The sequence below is a fragment of the Papaver somniferum genome, chromosome 11 (assembly GCF_003573695.1).
Source record: "Papaver somniferum cultivar HN1 chromosome 11, ASM357369v1, whole genome shotgun sequence".
NCBI lineage: Eukaryota > Viridiplantae > Streptophyta > Magnoliopsida > Ranunculales > Papaveraceae > Papaver > Papaver somniferum.
The window spans coordinates 61,896,519-61,921,258 of NC_039368.1; the positions used below are offsets into that span (position 1 = coordinate 61,896,519).

General features: G+C 37.4%; 1 protein-coding gene and 1 pseudogene across 1 annotated transcript; both read left to right on the top strand.

Moving 5' to 3' along the window:
* Positions 1–8,702: 8,702 nt before the first annotated feature.
* Positions 8,703–8,802, top strand: LOC113325521 (annotated as a pseudogene).
* Positions 8,803–21,416: 12,614 nt separating this feature from the next.
* LOC113321482 (fructose-bisphosphate aldolase 3, chloroplastic-like) lies at positions 21,417–24,233 on the top strand. The gene is made up of 5 exons (XM_026569397.1): positions 21,417–21,722; positions 22,326–22,595; positions 22,723–22,832; positions 23,137–23,227; positions 23,367–24,233. The coding sequence occupies exons 1-5, from the start codon at positions 21,558–21,560 to the stop codon at positions 23,913–23,915; spliced, it is 1,185 nt and encodes a 394-aa protein (XP_026425182.1). The 5' UTR covers positions 21,417–21,557; the 3' UTR covers positions 23,916–24,233.
* The last annotated feature ends 507 nt before the right edge of the window (positions 24,234–24,740 follow it).

Consider the following 24,740-nt stretch of genomic DNA (forward strand, 5'->3'; position numbering starts at 1 on the left):
CTTGTGTCGGTAACGAAGAGTTTGTCTCATAGTTTTGGGTGATTTTGTGAGTTAACTAGTTAGTAACCAATGTTGTGGACTCTGGTAAATTTTTTTAATGTGTAATGCCGATTTTGGTTTTTGGAATGCGGCATTGGGTTTGTTCTGAAGTAATTGGTAAATGCCAAAGAGGTGCATCTGAGAATCCTTGTAGCTATTCGTTCATGATGTACATTAAACTTAAACTGCTTCCATTGATCATGCATACTATTAGGATCTCTATGCTTTGTGTATTAGTGGTTTAGCCAGTTAGTAGCCACAGTTGTGGACTATTGTGAATTTTTTTTTATGTGAAGTGTCCAATTTGGTTTTTAGCATTATGCAATGTGACAATGGATTTGTTGTGATGGAAATGTAATTCCAACTTTTATAATTGGTTTAGTGTAAGTATTAACTGCCGAAGAGGTATATTACAGGCATTCTTGTAACCATTCCTCTGTTTTGTTCTTTTACGCTGCTTCTGTTTATCATACACACATCATAGTGCTCTATAGTTAGGTTCATTTATGGTAGTGTGTACCTTCCCTTCACCCTGTTCTTTTCAATGACTTGCAACTTAAACAACTGTTAATTATCATGAAATTGTATGTGGTTGTAGTTTGAAGTTAGAGGTCCATGGTGAATTGTTTACGTGAAATGTCCATTTTGGTTTTTAGCATCATGCAATGTGACAATGAGTTTGTTGTGATGGAAATGTAATTCAAACTTTTGTTGCTGGTTTAGTATAAACTTTTGTTGATGGAAATCGTACCATCACTGCGGATAAAGGATGAAAGGATTGGAGATGTTTTTTGGAGCAACTCAAAGATAAACATGGAATATGAGAATTTTTGTTCGACATAAAGTTATTTATCACTTACCAGTATCTCCAAATATTGCATAGAAAAGAGATTGGAGATGTTTTTTTGATAGTTAACATTTTTTTTGATTAACCACACAATATATATTTTGTGCAGGAAGTGGTTATTAATATTGTCGCACTTGGTGATACAAATTAGAAACAATGGTATCTACAGTCTCGGTCTCGGAAGTTTATTTTCATTATTTATCAATTATCATCATGAACTGATGAAGTACTGTGTAACTGTAACTAAAGTACTTAAGTACTAAAGTAAACTACTAATGACTAGTATGATAGTATCTGTGTCTATGTTTCTTTAAATGCAAAATTAGTTTAGTTTTGCAATTTTGAGTTTTTGAATTGATATTCCAAATGAATTGGATGAATGTTAGATACTTAGGTTGTAGCTTGTAGGTTAAGGAACTTTAGATGGCCTGAATGTGGAAGGAAATAGCCCAGAAATCGATTTCTGGCGAGTTGACTCAACAAAAACCACGTAACCCGTGAGCACCCGTGAACCCGCGAGCTTTACCCGGGACGGGCACGGGTTGGATAAATGGCCACACGTGAAGAATTTCAACCCGCAAGCTTAGGCTTATATTAACTCGTAACCCGCGGGTTGGTCACAAGCCAACCCCGTCCCGCCCGTTTGCCAGCTCTAATCGCCTCAGCAATGGGGTTTAGCTCCTCATATTAATCATGATCTCAAAATATGTGTTTGTTGCTCAAAAGATGATTAAAAGAGTGAAAAGTAATAACACAGACTGTTTGCAACAGTGTATTGGTGTTGCAAAACAGCTGTTACAATAGAACTGTTACAGAAAAACTGTTGCTTTGTCGCTGATTTTAAGAATCTAGAATAAGACTGCCCTGAACAGCTTAATGTTCTTCAGCTTTTAAACAACGACACTTTTCTACGACTTTCCACCGAGGGTTAATGTTCTTCGTGTTCTTCTTCTTCAACAGCAGCAGCAGCAGAAACAGAGTTTGGTAAAGCTCTGATTTCTTCTTCTCTATCTCTCCTTAGGTTCCCAAACTCTCGACACCTCTTCTATATGACCCAATACATCTATTTATATCAAAAATACCGATTAAATCTCTCCCAAATCTTCCAAAATCTCTTTCCTTCTCTTCACGGCCAAGTTGCGACAATTTCTTGTTTTAGGATTTCTACGCGTTTCTGAGCTTTCCTTTTTATTCTAAACTCTTCCTTAGATAGATACAAATTTTTGGGAAGGTTTACAGCATTTTAATCACTCTAAAATTCCCTAAAACAGGTCACACACGTGACTTTCCATATTTTCTTGTTGTGGGAAAAATCCGTCGTTTGAGTCCATTCTAATCGATTTAAACACCCATATCAGATTCCTTGACCCATAAGGAGTATATCCTATGAAAATCAGAGGTTTAATCGACCTCAAACTCCTTCAAATCACGATTGCCAAAACTGCTCTTTAACTGCATTTTTTTTCCCGCCAAAATCCTTTTTTTTTTTAATGTTGAAGATGGTTGCCCCTTATCCAGAGTAGGGGTGCGATTAGCAACTGCCTGGAAATGGGATTCCCCTTAGTAATTAGGTTACCCCTTATCCAAAGTGAGAGTTCGAATAGCAAATGTCCTCCGGGTGCTTTCCGACAACTTTTCGAGCCAATTTTTTCCAAAAATGTTTATTAGCCAAAAATGCCTACAAATAAATAAAACACCATAATAAGTACGAAAATGAGCCCTAACAATATATATAATCGAGACAAATCGGACATAAAAATGTGTCTATCAAATACCCCCAAACCTATTATTTGCTAGTCATCGAGCAAAAATAAAATAGAAATAAAATCCTAACTCACTGTCGCAGGCATAGTCGATTGCATTTAGCGTATGCAATAAGCCTTTAAATCCCTAGGTGTCCCTAGTGGAGGAGTGTTGTCTCCGGAGGGCTTACCAAAGGTATACACACAAAACCTTTTTACTCCAGACTCTAGCTATCTACACAGAACCTTGGAAGGCACTAAAGAATCTCCTTGGTTGGCATACTTATTGACTACAGGAGGAAGTACCTTGATGCGAAATTCCAATTTTTGTACACGAGTTTGCACTCAAGCATACTAAAATTCATATGAAGTGACAGAGCTCTACTCAGATAGTCGCACTATGGACATCAATATCCGGAGTCAAAACTAATCACATGGATAGATCAAGAAGATGGATATATAAAAACATAGATGGCTTTGATGTTTACTAGGTGAACGATGTTTCTCATATCTGTCTGAAGGTCTCCGCCAAAATGAACCTATCCTAATGGATTGAGATACTAGTCTGACTAATATCAACACACTGGCATATACAAGGGAACCAGTGATTGATAGTCCTAACTCTAGGTCAACACAACTGGCATATACAAGGGTTCTAGTGGTCGACTTTATTGAATTTATTCCAGTTGGTCTGATGGTCTGGTCTCTTCTTCTTCTTTTTTTAACTCTTTTTTTTTCTACATTTTTTTTTGGTATCTCAATCACTCTAATTCACCCTAACATTGGTAACAACTTGAATCGTGAGCCCCACCTAATCACTTAGAGAAACATAGTTTAAAAACAAAACAAAATAAAAACAGAAGTGAAAATGACTCAACGAGATATGGCGAAACTATCATGTTATTTCTAACACCTGAGCTATGTGCTTTTATGAATAGACTCTTTAGATGTTGCCATCTAGTCAGATTGGTTCCTCAACTCCTACAACCAAAATGCTTCCATCCACTTAGATTGGTTAGTGCCATCCTTAATAGGGATAAATTTCTAGGCTCTGGCGTTTAATTATTGCAACGAAAAGGTAACAAAAAGTTCTACCCCACCCCCAAACTTAAATCTAACATTGTCCTCAATGTTTCTAATCAAAGAACAGTACCAAAAATATAAGTAACATGAGGAAATAGTAAAGAGAGAAGTCGGAAAGATAGTAACTGGGTGAAGTGTAACCAAAAACCTACAAAAATATTATACAACATACAAAATCGCCTCGATGGTCAATCAAGGTAAACAGGGTCCTCCAGAGGGACCTCCTCAACATCACCTATAGGAAAAGGCTCTAAAAAGGGCTTTAATCGCTGACCGTTAACCTTTGAAGAACTACTACCATCTGGTGTCTCAATCTCAACAGCGTCATGAGGAAAAACAGTACGGACCATAAAAGGACCGGTCCACCGAGAGCGCAACTTCCCGGGGAACAGATGCAAACGAGTGTCATACAGAAGAACTTTTTGACCTGGAGAAAATGACTTTCGTAAAATATTCATATCATGCACAAGTTTCATTTTGTTCTTATACTCTTTAGCACTATCGTATGCATATCTACGAATCTCGTCCAACTCATTGAGCTGGAGCTTTCTTTGAGCTCCTGCCTTGTCAAGTGAAAAGTTTAAGTTCTCAATAGCCCAATAGGCTCGATGGTCTAACTCAACAGGCAGGTGACATGCCTTGCCAAACACTAAACGATAAGGTGACATTCCAATGGGTGTCTTAAACACAGTACGGTAAGCCCATAAGGCATCAGTAAGCCTCGACGACCAGTCTTTCCTATTTGGATTAACTGTTTTCTCTAGGATACGTTTAATTTCCCTATTGGAAACATCTACCTGACCATTAGTCTGAGGGTGATATGGGGTTGCTACTTTATGGGTAATACCGTATTGTTTCATTAAAAGAGAAAACGGTCTATTACAAAAGTGTGAACCTCCATCACTAATTATAGCTCGCGGCGTACCAAAACGTGTAAGTATATTCTCTTTCAAAAACTGGACTACGACCTTGTGGTCATTCGTTCTACACGAAACCGCCTCAACCCACTTAGACACATAGTCTACAACGACAAGTATGTAAAGATAACCAAACGAAATAGGAAATGGACCCATAAAATCAATGCCCCACACATCAAAGACCTCAATCACTAAAATAGGGTCCAAAGGCATCATATTTCTACGGGAAATGGTTCCTAACTTCTGGCAACGCTCAAAAGAAACACAATGACTATGAGAATCTTTAAACAACGAAGGACAGTAAAATCCACACTGCAAAATCTTAGCAGCAGTATTTTTAGCACTAAAATGACCCCCACATGCATGTTCATGACAAAAGGAGATAATACTAGACTGGTCACTCTCAGATACACATCTCCTAATAATCTGGTTTGGACAATACTTAAACAGATAAGGATCGTCCCAAAAGAAATGTTTAACCTCGGCTAAAAACCTAGAACGATCTTGCTTACCCCAATGTTGAGGGGTTCGACCAGTAACAAGATAATTCACTATATTTGCATACCAAGGTGATTGGGAAACAGGGAACAATTGTTCATCAGGAAAGTTATCCCTTATAGGAAGGGAATCACTAGAGGAACTAACAACTAGCCTAGACAAGTGATCTGCTACTACATTTTCTGCACCCTTTTTGTCTCTAATGTCTGGGGAAAATTCCTGTAACAATAGGATCCATCTAATCAATCTATGTTTGGTATCCTTCTTAGATAAAAGGTATTTCAAAGCAGCATGATATGTATAGATTATGATCTTAGAACCTAATAGGTAAGACCTAAACTTATCCAAGGCAAACACGATGGCTAAAAGTTCCTTCTCGGTAGTTGTGTAGTTCATTTGGGCATCATTCAGAGTTTTTCTAGCATAATAAATCACATGAAGTAATTTGTTTTCTCGTTATCCTAAAACGACGCCTATAGCATAATCTGAAGAATCACACATAATCTCAAAGGGTAAGTTCAAGTTAGGTGCCTGGACTATCGGGGCAGTAGTGAGTAAAGTTTTAATCTTCTCAAAAGCCTCTAAACAAGCATCATCAAAGACAAACTTAACATATTTTGCAAGCAAATTGCAAAGAGGTCTAGAAATCAAGTTAAAATCCTTAATGAATCGACGGTAAAAACCTGCATGCCCTAGGAATGACCTAATATCTTTTACGGTTTTTGGGACCTGTAAAGTCTTAATAAGGTCAACTTTGGCTTTGTCTACCTCTATACCCTTTGAAGAGACGATGTGCCCTAATACAATTCCTGATTTAACCATGAAATGGCATTTTTCCCAATTAAGCACTAAATTTTTTTCCTTACACCTAGTCAACACTAATGTCAAATGATGCAAGCACTCATCGAAAGATGAACCAAACACTGAAAAATCATCCATAAAGACCTCTAAGAACCGTTCTACCATATCAGAAAATATGCTCATCATACAACGCTGAAAAGTTGCAGGGGCATTACATAGCCCGAAAGGCATGCGTCTATACGCAAAGGTACCAAAGGGACAGGTAAAAGTGGTTTTCTCTTGGTCTTCTGGGGCAATAACGATCTGATTATAACCGGAGTAGCCATCTAAGAAGCAATAGTGACTATGTCCAGCTAATCGCTCTAGCATTTGGTCGATAAAAGGAAGGGGAAAGTGATCCTTCCTTGTGACCTTGTTCAATTTCCTATAGTCAATACACACACGCCATCCCGTGGTCACTCGGGTTGGGATTAATTCATTATTATCATTCTGGACTACAGTGATACCTGATTTCTTGGGGACAACCTGAACAGGGCTGACCCACTTACTGTCTGAAATTGGGTAAATAATACCCGCATCTAACAACTTAAGCACCTCTTTTCGAACTACCTCTTTCATGTTAGGGTTCAGTCGACGTTGCATCTCCCTAGAAGGTTTGGAGTCTTCCTCTAAATGAATCTGATGCATACACACAGTAGGACTTATACCCTTAATGTCTGCTATAGTCCACCCTAAAGCTTCCTTATTGTCTTGAAGTACATTTACTAGCCTACTTTCCTGATCACTATCCAAATTGGAAGCTACAATCACAGGTAAAGTCTCAGATGGGCCTAAAAACACATACTTTAGAGTATCGGGTAGTGGTTTAAGGTCCAACTTTGGGGGCTCTTCAAGAAGGAATTAGGGTAGTCTCAGAAACTGGTAACGGTTCGAACCTAGCTTTCCATCTATCAGTGTCTAACACAGGGGTAGAATCTAATAGAGCATTCACCTGTTCAATAGTGCTATCGTCGTCAAAATCTAAACCAAAATGGGATAGACAACTTTCTAATGGGTCTTCAGACAAGATGTTTGGTAATGACTCCTGAACTAAGGCTTCTATCATGTTCACCTCCTCAACACATGTGTCATCTAGCTCATGAGGTTGCTTACTGACATTAAAAATGTTCATCTCCATAGTCATATTACCAAAAGATAAACTCATCACACCATTTCGACAGTTAATGATCGCATTAGACGTAGCTAAAAATGGGCGACCTAAAATCACAGGTATCTGGTTCTCTGGGTCAGGGACAGGTTGGGTATCTAGGACCACGAAATCCACTGGATAAATAAACTTGTCGACCTCAATAAGAACATCCTCGATAACACCTCGAGGGATTTTAACAGACCTATCAGCTAACTGCAGTGTCATCTGAGTAGGTTTCATTTCACCAAGTCCTAGCTGTAAGTATACATGGAATGGCAGTAAGTTCACACTGGCTCCTAAGTCAAGTAAAGCTTTTTCTACCCGGAAGTTACCTATTGTGCAAGCAATGGTAGGAGAACCTGGGTCTTTGTACTTTGGAGTTGTGGTGTTCTGAATGATTGAACTTACGTGACTAGCTAAAAAGGCTTTCTTATGGACGCTAAGTTTTCGCTTTCGCGTACACATATCCTTAAGGAACTTGGCATAAGCAGGAATTTGCCTAATTGCATCTAATAAGGGAAGGTTTATGGTAACTTGCTTAAAAACCTCCACTATGTCATTAAAGTTCGATTCCTTCTTTGTTGGTACTAATAGCTGAGGAAATGGGGCTCTAGGCCTAAAATCAGACCTTTCAGGAACCGAATTCACATCATCAGAAACTTTATCAGTCTCTTCAGCTACTGGTCCTGAGAGGTGAGATCCTGAGGGGTGAACTACAGTATGTTCACTATCGGGCATGGTTACCTTATTGTCTACAACTCTACCACTTCTAAGGGTTCTAACAGCATTCAATTGATTCGATGGTTTTGCACCTAATTCATGAACTCCTCTAGGGTTGGGTTGTGTTTGACTAGGAAACTTACCTTTTTCTCTCAAAGAATCACTTATCAGACCAACCTGGGTTTTTAACTCGGAAATAGCCTGACTATTTTCTTGTCCTATCCTGTTACTAGCTTGTAGACTTGTTCTACGGATAACTGGAATTTTGCAGTTTGCTGAGTTAACAAGGCGAGAGATTCCTCTAAACTTAGGATTTTCTTATCTGACTGATTCTGAAACTGAGCTAGTCCTGAAGGATTCTTAGTATAGCCAAAACCTGGGGGAGCATTAGAATTACTAAACTGACCTTGACTTTGGCCCTTAGACCACGAAAGGTTCGGATGGTTTCTCCAACCAGGATTATAGGTTTCTGAATATGGGTCAATCTTTTGACGGTTATCAAATCTAGTGTTATTATAAAGAGCATTGGCCTGCTCTTCAATATTCTGGCCTTCCCAAAAAGGCTCCACTCTACCACTAGTCTGGCCCACTTCTAAGGCTTCTAACCTTTTTGCTATAGCACAATTTTGGCATCTGATTCATAGCCTCCTTCTACCCTATTAACGTTTCCTCTACTTAAAAGAATTGTTTTCTGGGGTGCCCTACTATTTTCCCATTGCTGGGTTTTTTCGGCGATTTCATTAAAAAATTCCATCGCCGCATCAACAGTTTGGTTTTCAAATCCACCAGTGCATAGAGACTCAACCATGGTCGTTGTGGAATAATCTAAACCCTCATAAAGGATCTGAACTAGCCTAACCTTTTCTAAACCATGATGAGGACACTGGGATAATAAATCATTGAACCTTTCCAAATACCTATATAAAGATTCTCCCTCTTGTTGTGAAAATGTGCATATTTGCGTCCTAATAGACGATGTTTTGTGCCTAGGGAAAAACTTATTGAAAAAGGCAGATGTAAGTTGTTCATATGTCTCAATTGACTCGGAGTCCAAACTATACAGCCACGACTTGGCCTTATCTTTCAGGGAAAATGGGAATAACCTAAGTTTCAAAGCATCATCATCTAAGCCTCTAATTCTTAGAGTACTACAAATTTCCTCAAAATCCCTAACATGGTAATAAGGGTTTTCATTTTCTTTCCCTAAAAAGATTGGGAGCATCTGTAAGGTCCCAGGTTTCAGTTCATAGGGTGCCTCCGTTTCAGCTAACTTAATACACGAAGGACGGGTAGTCCTAGTTGGATTCAACAAAGCTTTCAAAGTTGCCATTTCTGGCGCTATCGGAGCAACAGGATTCTCTCCTCAGTCAAAGAACGTTCAAAAACAGACTCTTCAAAAGCCGGACTTTCTAGATTAAGGTAATCGAGACGCTTCGAACTACTAGGTTTTCTTTAACAAATCTACCTAGTGCGTCTCTTTTACGTTCAGGCATACAATAGAATTTTCTAAATTGGAAGGGTAAGCAAACACAGATCAAGGCCGACTCAACCAAATCAAACCTATTGATTTCTAGCAAACAAAAAGCATGATGGCTCCACTTAGATTGTTTCTAGACCAGCTTCTAATCCTTCGAACGGGAATTCGTTACAATTTAAGCAAACCCCTCTGGAATCAATCCGAGTTAACGTAAGTTGAATAGAGGCGAGGGAAGCTCGGTGGAGCTTTGATACCCAAGGCCTCACCGGTATTACAAGGCGGCGCAGTCACGCATTCAACTTACAGAAACCGTCAAGAACTTCGAAGTATGCTTAAAAGAGTAACCAATATTTTTCGAATGACTTTCCTGTTAAGCTCGTTACCCTATCGGTCTCGTTCTAGTCAAAATTTTAGGCTTAGGTTCGCGTAGGTTACGTGTTCCTAAAGCGGGCAAGAAGAGAACGGTGATGAAATCCGAACCCTTATCTTGTATGGCCAGGCCTTGCCCTTTACTAGAAAAATAAATGTCCGTATTCAGTCCTCAACATATATGCATACGAAGGAGTCCAGTAACTCGCTGACAGGGGATTCGCGAGTGTTTAGAATCTTACCTCCCGTTCCAGACGGGGGATGAATCGGTTGTAGTCGACTCGGGCCACTGACTCCGATGTCTAGTGTACGAACCCAAGGTGCAGAGACAATATCGTAATTGTCCTCCTTCTCTGCAAACAGTTTATATTTAAAGTACCCTTCCGTAGGGTAATAAAAAAAATACCCAAAGTCCAAAAAAAAAATTACAAAAATAATAAACCCTAATACAGTTTTTTTTTTAAATAAAATAAACAAACCCTAAACTAAAATTGTCTTCTTTTTCTTTTTGCTTTAATCTTTAGCTCCAAGTCTTTATGAAATCACCAAACTCCTTGGCTCAATTTTCTTTATGATCCAGAACCTGTAGACACAAGATAAATACCCAAAAACATAAAAAAGGACAAAAAAAAAAAATAAACTAAAACCCTAAAAACAAGTCCGCGTCGGCGGCGCCAAAAATTGATGTGATTTGTAGATAGTGGTAAAAGTGGTTCGATTCTCAGACTTGTGAAGGATATTAATTAGACTTAAATTCTAATATTAAAATAGAAAACTCACTAAAAATTATAGCAAACTCAATCAAAGATGATATCAATACTAAAAGAAACACTGAGGCTAAGATTCCACTATTTTCCAAGTTCAAAGTGATTAAACCAATACTTATATTTATGCAATTTTCTTGTTTAATTTGATTCTAAAATATTGCAACAAGTAGATTTTCAAAAGTAATAATTGTAAATACCAAGTATGAAGCATCAAAAGTCTTAAAACTAAGCATACTCCATCAAAATAGATCACAATCACTCAAATAAAAATCATATTCAATAATAGTTCAAGGCAAAATAATCATATAATTATTGCAAATAAAAAGATAAAATAGAATATACCACTTTTTGTTGGAAAAATAGCTTCCTCTATCGCCTCAGCAATGGGGTTTAGCTCCTCATATTAATCATGATCTCAAAATATGTGTTTGTTGCTCAAAAGATGATTAAAAGAGTGAAAAGTAATAACACAGACTGTTTGCAACAGTGTATTGGTGTTGCAAAACAGCTGTTACAATGGAACTGTTACAGAAAAACTGTTGCTTTGTCGCTGATTTTAAGACCCTAAATAAGACTGCCCTGAACAGCTTAATGTTCTTCAGCTGTTAAACAACGACACTGTTCTGCGACTGTTTACCGAGTCAATGTTCTTCGTTTCTTCTTCTTCAGCAGCAGCAGCAGCAGCAGAAACAGAGTTTGGTAAAGCTCTGATTTCTTCTTCTCTGGCTCTCCTTAGGTTCCCAAACTCTCGACACCTCTTATATGACCCAAGACATCTATTTATATCAAAAATACCGATTAAATCTCTCCCAAATCTTCCAAAATCTCTTTCCTTCTCTTCACGGCCAAGTTGCGGCAATTTCTTGTTTTAGGATTTCTACGCGTTTCTGAGCTTTCCTTTTTATTCTAAACTCTTCCTTAGATAGATACAAATCTTTGGGAAGGTTTACAGCGTTTAATCTCTCTAAAATTCCCTAAAACAGGTCACACACGTGACTTTCCATATTTTCTTGTTGTGAGAAAAATCCGTCGATTGAGCCCATCTAATCGATTTAAACACCCATATCAGATTCCTAGACCCATAAGGAGTCTATCCTATGAAAATCAGAGGTTTAATCGACCTCAAACTCCTCAAATCACGATTGCCAAAACTGCTCTTTACCATTTTTTTCGCCAAAACCTTTTTAATGTTGAAGATGGTTGCCCCTTATCCAGAGTAGGGGTGCGATTAACAACTGCCTGGAAATGGGATGCCCCTTAGTAATTAGGTTACCCCTTATCCAAAGTGAGAGTCCGAATAGCAAATGTCCTCCGGGTGCTTTCCGACAACTTTTTGAGCCAATTTTTTCCAAAGATGTTTATTAGCCAAAAATACCTACAAATAAATAAAACACCATAATAAGTACGAAAATGAGCCTTAACAATATATAGAATCGAGACAAATCGGACACAAAAATGTGTCTATCATATACAAATATACATTCCTATCCGGATCACGAAACAAACAGATTTTCCCATGATGTACATACGAATATGTAAATCAGACAAATTTGAAAGTCGGTATACAACTACTCCGATACATGTACGAATACATGTAATACAGCTTTAGTCATATAACAGTTTTCTCAGTTTGTAAGACTGATAGCACTGTCTTGTATTCAAAATATAGTAGTTCTATATTTTTCTAAATCAATTCGAAACATTCCCGAATAACATCAGTGACACATATCACTGCTCCATGTTATTTCGAATGATAAACTTGAATCATGATTTGGTTTCGAATAATAAATTGTTCTCCACCGAATTTGATCAAGTATGAACAAATGTTCATTAATCTTAGTCATTATATTTCGAGAAATTCGTAAACTAAATAATTAGTTCTCGACTCGAAATTCTTGTCTATGCAAGCTAGTCTAATTAGTTATGCAACAATCGTCTCAAGGATAGAAAGGTGAATATAACTTGAGACATAGGTGGTTCAGTCTTCACTTACCTTTTGTTGATGAAGTTCTCCAAAAGTTTTGGTTGATGTTCGCCTTCAAACTGTAGAACACAAACGATAATTGGTTCGTTTCTCAATTCCACTATCCTAGACCGAGACTTAACTAATTCTAGACTATAAATCAAGATATAATTTTGACAACTAAATTTGACAACAATATTGATATAGCAACACTTGTGAGTTCGACCGAACAACACTCTAACAATCTCCCTCTTTTTCAATTTTAGTGACAAAACTATTTAATACATATGGATAACAAAAATAAAGTTTTCGAAAAACTCCTCGATCCATCATTTCTTCTTGATTTCCTTGGTTTATCCAACTTTCCTTGAACTCTTCGTTATTTCAAGTTGCAATAATCCCAAACGTGTTCAACTCAGTACCGTTGTTGTTGAAGAATCGATTCCATAGCGATAACAACTTTTTGAAAACAAATATTCTCAATCGTTGTTATGCAGAAACATAGTATTATTATCTTCTCTCCAAAGTTCAATTGTATTTCAACTTTAAAGTAATACTTCGGTGATATGTTTCTCCCCCTTAATCAATACTTACATCTTTTGTTTAATAGGTAAACCTACTGCTTAAATGATCCACTCCCCCTTACATAATGATCTGTAAATAATATGTATGTAGTATGAAACTACTAAATAATTCTCCCCCTTTTTGTCAATAAAATTAACAAAGGTACGAAAATCGCGGGATCATAATGACCACAACCAAAAGATATCTCAAGTTTTAAGGAAGATGGAGATACTACATAATAACATAGTTAAAATGAAACTCCCCATATCAACTTATTTAGATGATATCACATAGTAATAATCACTTAGCGCTCATCCTAGGAGATTAAAAAGATACAAGCATCCCCTTTATAATTCCACAGCTACACTCCCCAGAAATATATAGCAATTAAGCACAAATTCATTTAAGATCTCTCCCCCCATAAAATGTCATTCTCGAGAGAACAACATGAGCGCACTTTCGTGAAAAAGAAGGATTTTGGACATTAACAAATCACAAGGATTTGTATCCATAGTATCGACATAAACTAATCCCAAGGCCAGTTACGAACAACGAGATAATTTTACTCGATTTTAATCAACATAAGAGAATCTTAAGGAGTGTGTCAAGCAGCAAAAGACAAAAGTGTGATCACAAAAAGATCAATACTGCGAGAAAAATCTCAAAGAGTTTGTGTTTTTCATTTATAAAAACATAATAGATTTAACTTCTGAGCATTTATGAAATATTAGCTCGATTCACGAGAACATAAAAGCACAAATATTTCATAAGAATTTTGCAATAATTAAACCAATAATGATTACATGCTGCAAGTTCATCTTCCAACAATTCTAGAATTATAATAAATAAATATAAAAACATGCAAGATGAAGAATGTTGGAAATAGCTATGTGTAATCATAATCTTCAAAATAAGTTTTCTAGATAACAAAAGGGAAAAAAAGTAAAAGGATTATCCATGTTCTTCATCGTCGGAATCACCAATAGAAGCTTGAATCTCGTCTATTTCGTCCTTGATATCGGGAAATTTTGTAGCAATCATACAAAATTATTTTTACATACCTTTTAACTTGGAGTTTATCTTGAAAACATCCTTGTAAATTCGTTGAAGAAGACTCAAGGTTGTTGAATCACAAGAACCGTCAAAAGGTGAAATAGAGGCCCTTTTTCTTTTGTTCTCATACGTTTGAACGTACTTTCACGAACTAAAGTGGGAGCTCCAATGAAATTTCCAATTGGATCAATATCAAGTTATTCATAGATGCGTCCAATCAAACTAGGAAACCCTAATATTTTCTTAAATACTGTCATTGATACCATTTGATAAATGATCAACCTACATATGTCAATATTTTTGGTTCCCGCTTTAAGGAAATAAACTAACTCTGCAAAATCATGACTCCAATTTGCATCCCCAGTTGTGGATGGACAAATGTTGGGGATACCCAACTTACCAAAAACTCTAAAAGGCATGCTAAGCTCCGAAGTAGGAAGCTTCCCAGCTTTCCAGCCAACATTGTTTCCACAAAGCTCAAGAGAAATGGTTTCAAGGGATGGTTTCCCTTCTTTAGGTCTTGGAAGTTGAAAATTACCAAGAGGAATATTTGTGTGTTCTGAGATAAAATCTCGATTAAGAACAATTTTTCCTCCCACAATCATTGATTTAAAGCTCATCTTATCGAGATTAACATCATACATGTTCGCATAAAACATTCTAGTAAGAAGATCAAACCCTCTCCCAAGCCCGCTAAAACTGTTTCCTAGATCATATTCATCAAAACAGACAAGATCTTCTGTTTTAACATACCCTTATTCTAATTTCTTTTCTAGAATAATTACTCTAGTTGCAATTCTTTCAAAGGTCTCATTACAATCCATGTTAATAAAACGGATCCTAGGATCTTCATAAATTTTCTTATGCTTGGGTTTTTTACTAACTCCTTTTGTTCTTGCCATAAAAATACAAATAGAAAAGATTTGATCTTACTTGAATAGCTCCTTTAAAGATGATTGCTTGATTTGGTCCTTATTGATGTACTTCCTTGTAACAAAGAGAAAGACCCAAAGGTTGTGAATTAACAACTCAATTTATGAAGACATCACACCGGTTCGGAAACCCTAACCTCAATTTTTAATACCGTTCGTGAACTCACAGAAGAATAAGGAGTATGGGAGTACGCGTACTCTTTTAATAAAGCCTTAATGGGCTTGGTCGGGTGTGAGTGTGGGTCTTCAAGTTCAATCATCCCCCCCCCCTTTTTAAAAAAAATATTCCGTCAGGAGAAACAATCATACCATGTTTTTGAATTCCAGATCAACCAAAAATTAATAAGATTATCAATTTTACCAAGTAATTAATCTTATTCTTAACTCTATGGAAAAATTCCAAAGCACAAGAAAACAGATTGAAAATCACAAAAAATAGAAGACCCGTAAATTACATCGATCTTATGACATCGTGAAATCGGAGCCAACTTAACAACTCGTGATGTTATGATCATAATTTGTTACAAACTTCTTTTAGTTATGTGGTCAGGGATCTTAAACACATGATAGATAAAATATGGAACTTAAAAAAACAGAAACAATCGTTTATAACAACTTTCCTCATCTTAAATTGATACATGATGGGGTGAGCCAGAATCTTGCTAACAAGAGGTTGATAAGCAACCAAATCACAAACAAACCTAGCGTGATAGTTTTATGAAGTAGTTTCTTCATCCTCATGGTGATCAAGAGATGATTTACCAATATCATCTGAAGTAGTAAAAAATGTAGCAGTTGTACAAGCTTTTCTGACATGCCCAGGTTTTCCACACTGATAGCAATTCTTTTCATAGATTGAACTATGAAGGGACACATCCTTACTTATGATTACATCAATGTATTCTAAGAACTTAAATGTTTTTTCAAAAGCCATAAAAAGATCTTCGTCAACGGATCCCCTTATGTTGCATTTCTTAAACAAACTGTTTAACAAATTTTTAAGATATCGAAGCTTCTTACTCTTAACATGACGTTTCTTGTTTTTAACAATTGCAGATGATTCTTTAATTTTTCTCGTCGATTCTTTACAATCACTCAAGATATTAGAAATATTAAGTGAACTGAGATCATCCGGTGAGACACAAAGTCTCGAGGAGAATAGATCCTGAAGAATCGCTAAGGAATTCTGTTGTGCGTCTGTAGAGATTTCGTCTATATCCATATAGTCAGACTGCTTCAAACACAGACTTATTGGGTCTTAACGTGTTTGCCTGCTCTGATACCAACTGAAAGTGCTGGGATTACCAAAATACACCACCAACTTTTTCTTAGGTAATATGTATGGACAAACTCAACACAGCTCCGAGAGTAAAAACTCAATCAAGGAAAGTGTTTATAGTTCTCTCTCTCTCTCTCTCTCTCTCTCTCTCTCTCTCTCTCTATTGTTGTTAGAACGTTTACAGAATTGAATCCGTGAACTTAACTACAAAGAGAGTTCTTGGACGGTACCAAAGACCAATGTCCAAGGATCAATAAAGTTTTATCCAACTAGCAAGGTTGGACCAAGATACTGTTATGGATCACTGCACAACCAGCGATATTTTAATTATAAAGATAAACAATATAATGCGAAAAAATAAATAACACAGACACCAGAAATTTTGTTAACGAGGAACGCAAATACAGAAAAACCCTGGGACTTAGTCCAGATTGAACACCAAACGGTATTAAGCAGCTACAGACACTAGCCTACTACCAATTAACTCCGGCCTGGAATGTATTTGAGCCTGAACTCAGTCTCCCACTGATTCGCGCTCCTTACGCCTATTGAATCCCAACAGGACTCTGCGCATCCTTAGACGGTCTCACACCAACTAAGAGTTGCTTCAACTTAACTGAAGACTTTGAACCAAATCGTCCTCCCACAGATTAAGCTTATAATTGATTTCCTGATTTACGATCTAAACGGATGATCAGATCAAACGATAGATCGAGGTGATGATAATCGATAGCAACTTAAACAAATGTCTGCAGGCTATCCTAAAAAATCCTGACTTATGCAACCCGAAGTGCAACCTAGATTATTATTCACCTCACAAGTATAAAACTTGCGGAATCAACAAAGTACGAGAGGAAGAGACTTTGTTGATTAATATCTATCTTGATTTATAGAGCAAGGATCTACAAACAATCAAGTTCAGGATACTCAAGTTATCAAGATAAAAGATAACTGGACCTGACTTCACGAATACCAATGAAGTCCTTGTAGTTGCTAAACCTTAAAAGGGTTTCCGGAGAGGACGACTATAGATACAACTAGGACACACCAAAAAGTAGTGTCCGGATTCAAAGATCCCAGTTGCCAAGAGTTTCCCGTATATAGACTTCAAAGCCTAGGTTGCTTTAGGTTTAAGCTAAGAAAGCTTTGGAACCAAGCAATCAATATTCACCATTATATGAAAGCTTTGAATCTTATCACATATACAAGATATACACTATGGTTTGGTAAACCGTAACCGAACCGTGTATAAAGACTATGTTCAACATGGTTAGCCGAAACTAGCCGATTTGAACTTTAAAAGCTTAACACTCATTTTCATGTTCACTAAGACATTAATATTGAGTCACAATTATGTGATCAAATGAGTCTAGTGTTAATTAGAGAATTGATCAAATGCAAATTACTTCATAGAAATAATTTAATTCCAATTGAATCATAATCAACATAGTTTGTAAATGCACAAAGTACAATTACTTGAACCGTTCGTGAATCGGATGAGTCACAGTATGCGGACCGGTTTGCAAACCTATATGCAATTACCGAGTTCCGGAGTCTACAAAACTTTTTTAGTTCATAAACTGGTTTGCAAACTTATGTAATTACCAAGTTCCGGACTCTTCAAAACTTTTCAGTTCACGTACCGGTTGGCAAACTTTGAACCAACTTAAAGTTCCGGAGTCTTCAGAACTTTTTATTTTCACGTACCGGTTTGCAAACTTAAGACCTTTTCCGGATCCGGAGTTCACAAAACATTCAGCTTGCGTATCGGTTTGCGTACTAAACTGTTTCTAGAACATAGAATTATTTTGACTCGCGTACCGGTTTGATTATTTAACCTGGTTCCCTTTCCACAGTTCCAAAATGGTTTGTATACGAATATACATTCCTATCCAGATCACAAAACAAGCAGATTTTTCCATGATGTACATCACACAAATCTGAAATCGATATATTGCTACTCCGTTATGTGTACGAATACATGTAATACAGCTTCAGACATATAACAGTTTTCTCAGTTTGTAAGATTGATAACACTGTCCTGTATTCCGAATATAGTAGTTTTATATTTCTCTAAAATCAATTCGAAACAAATCTGAAATCGATATATTGCTACTCCGTTATGTGTACGAATACATGTAATACAGCTTCAGACATATAACAGTTTTCTCAGTTTGTAAGATTGATAACACTGTCCTGTATTCCGAATATAGTAGTTTTATATTTCTCTAAAATAAATTCGAAACATTCCTGAATAACATCAATGACACATATCACTTTTCCAGGCTATTTTCGAATGATGAACTTGAATCATGATTTGATTTCGAACAATAAATTGTTCTCCACCGAATTTGATCAAGTATGAACAAATATTCATTAAGTGTAGTCATTATATTTCGAGAAATTCGTAAACTAAATAATTAGTTCTCAACTCGAAATTCTTGTCTATGCAAGCTAGTCTAATTAGTTATGCGACAATTGTCTCAAGGATAAAAAGGTGAATATAACTTGAGAAATAGGTGGTTTAGTCTTAACTTACCTTTTGTTGATGAAGTTATCCAAAAGTCTCGGTTGATCTTCGTCTTCAAACGGTAGAACGGAAATGATGATTGGTTCGTTTCTCAACTCCACTATCCTAGACCGAGAGTTAACTAATTGTAGATTAAAAATCAAGATATAGTTTTGGCAACTTAATTTGACAACAAGCTTGATATAGCAACACTTGTGAGTTCGACCGAGCAATGCTCTAACATTTGCAATCTCAGGATGCTAACTGTCGTGAAGAAGCACGAATATTAGCTGATGTTATGAAGGAGCAAGAAGATGAAAAGGTAGCAGAATCGTGGAAAAATTGAAACTTAAAGCCAGGTTGAAGAAGCCACAACACGACCACTGCGGAGAAGTAGAGTTCACAAAACAAATGATTAGTCAATGCTCAAGCCCTGGTTGTAAAATTTTTATGCATTTGCATACTTCTACAGAAGAAGACACATACGGAAAACACTTTTAGGAATGTATTTCGTGTTTTAAGTTGGAGTGTACTGATTAAGTGTATGAACTGATTCCACCATCGTTATGTTATCATTAGCTTAATTAATGGAAATGTCTTTGTATTTGCACCACTCTTATATTTATATCAAACAACATTAGATTCCATTAAACGTTATATTAGTCTCACGTTAGCTTTCATTAAGCGTTACATTTAGACTTAATTACTAAAGTATAAAAACAAGGTAATAAAACATCCTGCTTCATGGAGCGGCTGGTGAAACAACTTGGGGAGTGGCTGGTGGAGTATCTAGAAGGCAGAAGGGGTTGAACCTTTGAAATTCTCTAAGGATATTAAAACAAGCTAAATATTGAAAAGGTCTCCCGTTGGTTTCCCACCACTGCGCTGCAGGTCCTTGGATAAATTCAACTTCAGTTTCACCGTTAAACCTATTTCGGTTGACTTCCATTACCATACCAAGAAATTGGTTGACAACATGAGCAATTAAAGCAAAACGATGAGACAATCCATGAGTATCACGGTTTCTCAGGTTTCCCGTTTCTGTAGCGAACATTGCAAAAACTTGTTGTCAGAAAGTCGTTTGCGTAAAACTCGTAACGCCATTGATATTATCTCTTGTTTGAAAAACATAAACTGTGGAAATTGCTAAATTTTCTTATAGAAAAAAACTAGGAGCACAAACTCTGAAGAATTTATAGGTGTAGAAGGTGGAGAGATGTGATTTTGGAGTTGAAATCAAATTAATTTATAGAAAGGGTATTGGTAGTCGTTGGATGGACTAGCCGTTGTCGGCTCAATCTCAACCGACCGACTCAATGTGAGCCGTTCGGTCCAGATCACCCCGATCGTCTCTGTTTAATTCGTTCGACTCACTTTGAACTGCAATGAACAAAACATTTAGTTAGAGGTTTGTCCATCCGGGTTTGCCAGTTACATTATAGGTGTAAAACTGACAAATTTGTTGTTGGATTTGCTCTTACTAAGAGCAACTGCAGTGGACGACTAAACCCAAATTTGGTGTCGAGTGGGCTGGCGTAGTGGGACGGACCATCGATCAAAATTTGATCAAAGAGTAAAACTCGGACCAAATTTGGTCGGCGATTAAGACCAAATCCAAATATAGTCGGGCGTTTATATAATGTCCGCCTACCAGACGGGCGTTGGTATAATGTCCGCCTGTAGCCGCGCGTTCGTAAAGTTAACGCCTGATGCAGGGCGTTGGTATAATGTCCGTCTGGATGGGGCGTTGGTATAATGTCCGCCTGAATGGGGCGTTGGTATAATGTCCACCTGGCATGGAGCGTTGGTATAATGTCCGCCTGGATGGGGCGTACGTAAAGTTAACGCCCGACACCCAGGCGTTGATATAGTCATATACTGTTGTTCACAAAGTTTTGAAAACTTTGCTTGGGGCGTTGTCTTTATCAACGCCCCATTTTTTTTTTTTTTTGAATTGTCAGCGAACGTATAATCTCCGTCCCACACACCAGGCGTTGCTATAGTTAACGCCCCATACAGGCGTTATCTTTATCAACGCCCCATACCAGGCGTTATCTTTATCAATGCCCCATACCAGGCGTAATCTTTATCTACGCTAGACGATGAAGCGGACTTTATATCAACGCGCGACCAAATTTACTCGTCACCCGCTACGCCACAGGACGGACTAAACCCAAATTTGATCTTTTTTTTTAGTCTTTGGTCTTTAGTTATGCTCGCACCACTGTGGACGCTCTAAGTAGTTTAGGGATAAATATTCTATGCTATCAACGAAAAGAAAAAAAAAAGAAAGAAGAAAGAAGTTAACACACTCCCCCCTAATGAAAAGAAATGAAAAAACTAAAAATGATCACGATGTGAACATGGAAATCGTTAGTATCATCGAGGCTGTGTTTCTTGGTATCTATGAAAGGACAATTGTCAAGTACTCTCCATTACACTACCTACCAACCCAAGTTGTTTTGATATTGAATTCTTACCACCAGTAACCTCATTAAACGTAGATCAAGATAACCCCTGCTGATAACAGTTCACATACAGTACCTAACTAAAGCTTTACCAGACACATCCCAACAACATATATTAACTAGGGTCTCATTAACCTACCTTAATACGTGTGTACACAGCTAATCCACTTCGGTCTTGGCTAACCATGACGGACTCAACGAGAAAGAACTAACTTTTCAGAAACTTCCGCCATTTAAATAGGAAGAAGAAATAAAGAGAGAGAGTTCGTGCAAACTCTTTCGACCTAAAAACGAAAAATAAAAACAGAGCGAAAGAGAAAGTAAAAAAATCCTTTCAGTAATGGCGTCTATGAGTTTCGTTAAGTTAAACGCATCATCATCACAATGGATCGGACAACAATCTTTCAATCAAAAAAATAATGGATCATTATTTTCTCGGTCTGCACGCCGAGTTTCCATGCCGATCCGAGCTGGTTCTTACACTGATGAACTCGTTCAAACCGCTGTAAGTGAATTCTTAATTTGTATTGATTTATATTTATATGTTTTGTGTTTATTGTTCACCTGATCTGATCTGTGTTTTGGGTTGTTTATGCCCTGGGATTAATCATCTCTCCTGATTTTCATTTTTAGTGATCCTGGGTTAAGATTTGAGCTAGGGTTTGAATTTTTAGCTTGTATAATCTAGATCGTTGAATTTCCCCCGTTTTGGAAACCTAGATTTGGTGTGTTCCGAGAATTGACTGATCAGTGGAATGAATATTAGTAAATTGGAATTACCCCGTGAGTTTTTTTTTTTTTGTTGTTGTTGTTGTTGTTGGTAGGATATTTTCCTTTTAGTTTTTGTTTTTTATATTAGTTACCCAGATTGTCCTTTATGAATATGTTTTATGTCAATTCATACCTTAACAAGTAGTATTCTGATTGAATTTAACTGTAGACTGTAGTGAATATAAATTAATTCAGGCAATCATGAATCTAATGGTGGAAAGCTAGGATGTCTTGGTCTTTACATTTTGTATTAGTGTGGTAAAATATTCATTTTTCGTTGTCATTTCAGTGAGTGGATATATTGTTTTGTAAATGTTTTTTTTCTTCTTATGTTCAGAAAACCATTGCTTCTCCTGGACGTGGTATTCTTGCCATTGATGAGTCTAGTGCAACAGTCGGGAAGAGACTTGCATCAATTGGGTTGGACAATACAGAACCCAACAGACAGGCGTATAGACAACTTTTACTGACAACTCCTGGTCTAGGCGAGTACATCTCTGGTTCCATTCTCTTCGAGGAAACTCTATACCAGTCAACAACAGATGGAAAGTCATTTGTAGACGTCATGCGTGAAGCCAAAATTATGCCTGGAATCAAAGTGGATAAGGTAAAAACTATATTATCAAATAATACTGTGATGCTTAGTTAACTGTCTTTACTAGTTACCCACTGGCATGTGGCTTGGTTCAAAATGTAACTGTGATGCTAATATTTCATTTGTTGTCATTTGAAAGGGTTTGGTTCCTCTACCTGGATCCAACAATGAGTCCTGGTGCCAAGGTTTGGATGGACTGGCTTCAAGATGTGCTGAATACTACAAGCAAGGAGCTCGTTTTGCCAAGTGGTGAGTCATTCTAGATCATGCTTAAACAGGTTTTGCATGTTAGTCTCATAGCTACAATCTTTTTCGGTCTATAGATTCCTTATTTCGTCCATTATCTTTTATTATAGCTAGGTAATTATCTATTTTACCTCTTTTTTCTCTGCTATGTAGTTGCAATATTTATTTGATTTCCTGCATCACCAAACCCTCTGCTCGATATACTTTGAATGAGTGATATGTGCATGTTTATTAGTTAGAATCTTCTGTATGATTGTTATTTTATTTTTCCATCACATTTCATTTAGCCCACATTGAAAACTTTCAGGAGGACAGTGGTTAGTATTCCTTGTGGCCCTTCTGCACTAGCTGTTAAAGAAGCCGCATGGGGACTTGCTCGTTATGCTGCCATTGCTCAGGTATAATTGATCTTTCTCTAATAAGAAAGTTTAGGTATTGTGGAGTCTGTGATTAGTTTTTAACTTTTAGCTGCGGGGATTAGGTTTCATCAATGTTGGAATTAACCCTAAAGACTTTACTCTTGAAAACATGATGCAGGATAACGGTTTGGTGCCAATAGTAGAACCTGAAATTCTACTCGACGGAGACCACCCTATTGAAAGGTCATTGGAGGTAGCCGAGCAGGTGTGGGCAGAAGTGTTCTATTACTTGGCACAAAACAACGTTGTGTTTGAAGGCATTTTGCTTAAACCCAGCATGGTAACCCCAGGTGCCGAACACAAAAACAAGGCTTCCCCAGACACTGTTGCCAGAAACACCCTTACAATGCTTAGGAGGAGAGTGCCTCCTTCTGTTCCTGGAATTATGTTCTTATCTGGTGGACAGTCTGAAGTCGAAGCAACCCTAAACTTGAATGCAATGAACCAGAGCCCTAACCCATGGCACGTGTCATTCTCATATGCTCGTGCACTTCAGAACTCTGTGCTGAAGGCATGGCAAGGACGCCCTGAGAATATCGAAGCTGCACAGAAAGCACTACTCATCCGAGCTAAAGCCAATTCCCTTGCTCAGCTCGGCAGGTACTCTGCTGCAGGCGAAAATGAGGAAGCTAAGAAAGGAATGTTTGTTAAAGGTTACACCTACTAAGGCAAGAGAATAGTTTCTTCTCTCTTTTCCGCTTCGAATCTGCTGATTCCACCTCCTCACACCAAACACTATCTATTGGGATTTGCCTTTTCTATTGGTTTATGTGTATTAGTTTTTCTTCAGATTGTTTTTTTCCCCATTGTTCTTGGGTGCTATGCTGCTAGTTGGATTCCTAGGGATGCTTGCTGAATCCGTTACTTTCCTTAGAAAAGGTTCCCGTCTTTTTGTATGTTCCCCCTCTTATGTAGTGTTTTGGATGATAATAATTATAGCAATGCCAACCGGTGAACAATAACTGCCGAAAGTTCAGTTGTAGTACCACATGAAAGAATTCTCATATGAAGGTAAAGTACTGGGAGGAAAATTCCTCTCAGTTATTATGTTGTATTCTAACTGCACACAGGAGGATCTTTAACGGTTTGAGAATCCAGTACATAAGATTTTTGGTTATATACCGTGGCTTCAATGTATAGCTTCTTCACACAGTGAGCTTAGAAGTATCACGTCAGTTATGGTCCTAATTGTGCCTACTGCTTCCACTCCAAGTATTATTGCCTTTAGTATTTTCAGGTCAGTGGCGCAGTTCTAGATCAGTGTCCCGCTGAAGTTAACATGACAGACCTGAACTTGGCCTTTCTTACCTGTAATCCTTGCATCTTAATCTCAAAACCTTTTAACAAGAGCCCGTTCAAATGGTAGTCAGTATTAATGCTCACCCTTCGATTATTTCAATAGAAAAAAAATTCGATTGGTTTTCGTATACTGTACTCTCTATCAATTAAGTAAAGGCCAGGGATAACGTGCTGCACATGAAGAACGCATGTT